Source organism: Crocuta crocuta, unplaced genomic scaffold (genome assembly GCF_008692635.1).
Source record: "Crocuta crocuta isolate KB4526 unplaced genomic scaffold, BGI_CrCroc_1.0 scaffold650, whole genome shotgun sequence".
NCBI lineage: Eukaryota > Metazoa > Chordata > Mammalia > Carnivora > Hyaenidae > Crocuta > Crocuta crocuta.
In genome coordinates, this window is record NW_027532882.1 from 725,028 (window position 1) to 730,066 (window position 5,039).

General features: G+C 58.8%; 2 protein-coding genes across 3 annotated transcripts in view; both read right to left on the bottom strand.

The window, feature by feature from the left end:
* The window catches only part of TRAPPC5 (trafficking protein particle complex subunit 5), a 2,509-nt gene extending 1,687 nt beyond the window's left edge, over positions 1-822 (bottom strand). The window contains exon 1 of one of the 2 annotated variants that reach the window (XM_077745678.1): positions 778-822. The gene's annotated coding sequence lies outside the window, so the exon portion shown is untranslated. The other variant, XM_077745679.1, reaches the window with a different exon arrangement.
* Positions 823-1,413: 591 nt separating this feature from the next.
* MCEMP1 (mast cell expressed membrane protein 1) lies at positions 1,414-4,264 on the bottom strand. Its single transcript, XM_077745690.1, has 6 exons — positions 4,187-4,264; positions 3,730-3,867; positions 3,055-3,187; positions 2,768-2,961; positions 2,416-2,481; positions 1,414-2,310 (listed from the first exon to the last, which is right to left on the bottom strand). Exons 1-6 carry the CDS (start codon positions 4,239-4,241, stop codon positions 2,294-2,296), a joined length of 603 nt encoding a protein of 200 aa, XP_077601816.1. The 5' UTR covers positions 4,242-4,264; the 3' UTR covers positions 1,414-2,293.
* Between the last annotated feature and the right edge of the window lie 775 nt (positions 4,265-5,039).

Genomic DNA, 5,039 nt, shown 5'->3' on the forward strand with positions numbered 1-5,039 from the left:
GGCGTTGGGAACCCCTCCATCTCCGTGCCCTCCAGAAAGGCAGCTGGGCAGTGGGAGACAAGGTAGAGGCCGACTGTGAGACCCGAAGTTTGGGGGAGCCAGGAGGGGGCGCTGTGATCCTCCCATCCTAGCTCACCTAGCCAGAGCGCAGTGGGGGAAGAGCCCCGGAAAAGGCTGCTGGAGAAAACCGAGGGGGCGCTAAGGTCTCCGCGGAGCAGATCTAGGGTGGGAGTATGGGGAGCAGGAGCGGATGGGGGGATCCCGAGGGCGCTGAGACACCCTCCCTTCCCCTCCACCCTCGCCCACTCAAGCGTGAAGCCTCTGCCAAGGGTGGGGTCGAGAGGAGGAGCGGGGAACCCCCTTCCTACTACCAGGGAAGGAGCCAGAGGCTGGCCGGGTCTGGGGATGGTGGGCCTGCCCCAACAAAGTCTGCGTGGGGGATGGGAGGGCTAGGGGGGAAGGGAGTCCGGGGGGTCCNGCCGAGAGCGTGAGACGGGACGAGTGTTGAGACCCCTCCTCCGGGCGTGATGGGGGCTAGTAGGCTAAGCCGCGGAAAGGCGGGGACCCCAAGCCCCCCACGCCGGCGTGAACCGGGCAGAGGGCCGAGGAGGGAGCCCACCCTCCTCAAGGACCCCGTTGCGTGGGCCGAAGCGGACGGACAGGGGATCGCGGGCGCGCAGACCTTAGCCCAAGATCCCCAGGCCCACGGGGGGCGGGGCGGCCAGGGAACCGACGAGGCCCGACGCGGGTAGGGGTCGCGGGCGGGCGGGGTCTCACCAGGGTACTGCGGCCTTCGCTTCGGCCGAGCTGCTTTACGGCGCCGTAAAAGGCCTTAAGTGCGCAGGCGCTGCGGCGAAGGGGCTCGTGGGCGGAGCGCGCGTGCTCACGGAGATGCCAGAGAGCGGCCGCCAGGGGGCGCGCGTGTCCCGAGCTCCCGACTGAGGGGTGTGGCCCTGAGGCCATGGGCCGGGTTGGCTTGCGTTGGCCGGCGCTCAGGCAAACTGGCGGCTGCTCATTTGACGATGGGCCCGTGTCTCTGTTTCAGGGACACATGTATGCCCTTGGGGATACGTCTATTGGCCTGTGCCTTGGGGACACATTCTCTGGTCTTAGGGACACGTGTATATCCTTGGGCACATGTTCTCTTAGGGACACACAGGTCTGCCCGTGTGCACATGTCCACGTGTCTTAGGGACAAATGTTTGCCTGTGGACACATGTTCTCTTAGGGGACATACATCCGTAAGCCAGGGCACAGTGCACTTGGGGGCATGCGCTCTCATGAACGCGGGCATATACACTCGCGAGTAGTTACACTCGTGGGGACATACTTAAGGGTTCAGATATATTTCCAGGCCCACCTACACTTAGGGAGACATTGTTAAATTTTTTTAATGTTTATTTTTGAGAGAGATAGAGCGTGAGTGGGGGAGGGACAGAGAGCGAGGGAGACACAGAATCCGAAGCAGGCTCCAGGCTCTGAGCTGTCAGCACAGAGCCCGACGCGGGGCTCGAACCCACGAACCGGGAGACCATGACCTGAGCTGAAGTCAAACACTTAGCCGACTGAACCCCCCAGGCCCCCCACATAGGGAAACATTGTATATTTCGAGCCACAAGCCCTATTGGGGGCACAGAGACTATTACTGCCTGGGTTCAAGTTCATGAACACAAAAGGACCCATTCAGGACATTCATGCTTATACACTCTCATTTCCCCAAGGTTATCATGGCCACGTGCTCACTATGTGACTTTCTTCATCCCTCAACGTTTGCAGACCCTCCCCCACCAGGTCCCCGACCTCCCACAAGATGCTCCCAGTAACAGATCTGAAAGCCACATTCTTTTCCATTGGCCTTTATCTTCACAAATGACAAAACGTTGAGTGTGGAAACCAGTAGACACACATGTGTACCTGCTCCGAACACCCTTGGTGACACGATCATCACACACTGACACACACCTGTTCACACACCAACACAGGTAGTGACAGGGCACACGCTGCAGCCCCCACAATCACAGTGAGGTAAGGGGTGCCACACACACACACACACAGTTCCATGACACATTCAGACACGACGCACCACAGGACACTCACACGTGCTCACAGGGCAGCACGTGTCACCAACAGCCGAGCTCCCACTGACACACGTCTGCGGTCCTTGCTGACACAGCCGCACACTGTGCCATGCGTTGTCGCTCGCGTCACACCATGATACACACATGCGGCCATCTTCACTGGGAGGAGCAGCCCCGTCCTCCAAGCTGCAGCCAGGGTGCCAATGTCTTCTCGTTTATTGAGGTGTGGGCTCTGGGCAGGATGGAGACCCAACGTCAGGGAGATCCCGTCCCCCGGGGAGAGAACCAGGGCCGGATCGGTGACTCCCTCCTCATCCCCCTCCCCGGCCGAACTTACTTGGGAGTGACAACCTCTCCAGTACCTTGGAGATTTCCTGTAATTTACTCTTAATCTGGCTTATGTCTGGGGACAGGGAGACAGGAGAAAATTGGTATGGGGCCTCAGACAAGGCCCTCACCCTTATTGGAAGCCTCTTCCTTGCACGCCCCGACCCCCAGCCTGGGCTGCTGCAGAGCTCGTGTATTTGGCGGTCCCAGACGCATTTAAATATCCCCACCCAGAGGGTGACGTCCATCACCCCCCCCCCAAACCTTGCGTGCCAGGAAGGCGAGACCCCTGCTGACCCCTCCCCAACTCCTCAGCACCCAGACTGAGACAAATTCCGCCCAGTAAAGGTCTGCAAGGGCACCTGGTAAGGAGGTCATCACTATCTCATTCCCAGTGTTGACATTTCTCTTGACCGTCTCAATCTCCTGCTTGACCTCCTTGATGAGCCGCTGGACGCCGCCCCACGCCCGTTTCTGTTGCTCCTGACACTCCTGCCCCGAGATGGAGACTGAGGCAAGAAGCAGACGTGTCTGCAGCAGCGCTGCCCTCCTTCCCCTCCCCGGCCCCCCTGGGCCTCCCCAAGGCCCCACCCTTACCATTCTGGAGCTCCCCTTCCCANAGAAAAGAAAGGGAAACCAAAAATCCTACTCACTCTTCACCAGGACCAAGGCAATGAGAATGATGCAGGACAGGGCGAAGAGAACGTACAGGCTCAGAATGACTCTGTGCAGCCAACGGGGGACCTGGGCAGAGTCCGGGGACGGCCGAGACCAGGCAGGGACTGGGAAAGAGGCAAGACAGGTGACCTTCCAGGGCCCAGCACCGCCACTCAGACCATCGGCACCGACTCTCACACCGTCAGAGCTCTGTCACCTGCTGCCACTCTTGCCAATACTGTAGCCACTGCGACCACCAGCGTGCACTCTGGCCACAGCCACCGGGAACTGTCCCTAACGCTGTCATCATCAGGTCCCCTCCTTACCATCCCCTTTACCAGCACTCACAACGTCAGCAGTAGCTGTCACTGACCCCCATCCAGCTCAGTGCCTGTCGCTACCAGCACAAGTGACTGTCCCCACCAACACGGCTCATCAGCTCCTGTCTAGGCGGTTCCTTCCTGACCCACTACGTGGTCACCTCGCCATCAACAGCACCCAAACCGGCACCAACACTTCACTTCCACCAACACCAGCACCACTCGCATCATCATCGCCGCCTGCAAAGCTACCCCCGCCACGGTAACACGCCAGCCTTGAGGCCGCCACACCCCTCACCAGTGCCCCAGACCCCCACCCGGCGCCCTTTGTTCCAGTGACATCCTACCATGGGCCCCTCCCGAGGCTGTGGGGTGTGGGCTGGCAGGCGGCTGCTTGGCCCTATTCTTGGGTGGTGAATGGCTGCCTCTTGGTTGGTCCTGGTTTCTGAAGGCCAAGGTGATATTCTCATACTCAGGGTTTGCACCTGTGGGCGGGTGGGTGAGAATGGAAACCTGCCCGGAGCTCTGCGGCAGGGGTGAGGGTTGGAGGGGAGCTCAGAGATCTTGGCTCAACCAACCCCCTGCAGACAACAAATCTCTGGGGACAAAACAGAAGGAATGGGGAAATAAGATCTGCCTCTTGGTTAGGTGGAGAGGGCATGTGTGAGCGTTTGGGGGATACGCGTGCACACATACCTCTTGGGGTTGGGGAAGGAGCCCTGCGACCCACCTTTCAGCCCCTTGCGTCTCCCATCCCAATCTCTCCCTCCTGACCTCTCCCCTCCCCACCCTGAGGGACCTAACCTTCCTTATCGGCTGGGGCCTTCTGTTTCTTCTCTTTGAAGGCTGCCGCCTGCATCTTGACCTCCTGTTCATGTAGATTTCCTCAGACCCCATGGTTCCCAGTCTGCCAATTTGCTCACATACACCCCACCCACCGGAAGGTGTCGAGGCCGATGAGGAAATCTCCGGGTTGGGGGTGGGGGGAGGAGACAGTCAGCCTCCTCTTTTCAATGATCCGGGATCCTCTGACCCGGGGGCATCCTCCCCTCCCGTCCCAGATCAAGAGGGTCTGAGGAGTCCAGAGGTCTCATAGAGGGCCCAGCAGAGAAGCCCACAGACCCAGAGACACAATAGAATGGTCAGGAATCCATGGAGGTCATCATATTGCAACATACAAATGTATCAAATCCACACCTGTAACACCTCAAACTTACACAATGTTATATGTCAATTACACTCACTATAAATAAACTTAAAAACTTTTAAAGGAGGATCCGGAACTTTACAGGAAGCTCTGTGTGTGTGTGTGTGTGTGTGTGTGTGTGTGCGCGTGTGTACCTGAATGAACTTTGTCCCCTGCCCTTCTCGGGAGAAAACCTGGGGCACCTGGGATTCNTGTGTGTACCTGAATGAACTTTGTCCCCTGCCCTTCTCGGGAGAAAACCTGGGGCACCTGGGATTCCCACCTTTTAGGTTTGGGGCAGCCGGGCTTGGAAACAAGATTTCTGGGGCTCCCACATCTTCCTCCCCTCTGCCCCAGGCCCAGCCTTCAGCTCCACCCCAAGAATTCTACTTCTTCAAGGCTCCCTGGAGGAAAGGAACAGATGTGAGGCAAGAAGACCCATTACTGGAGCCCCACCCACATCTGGGACTG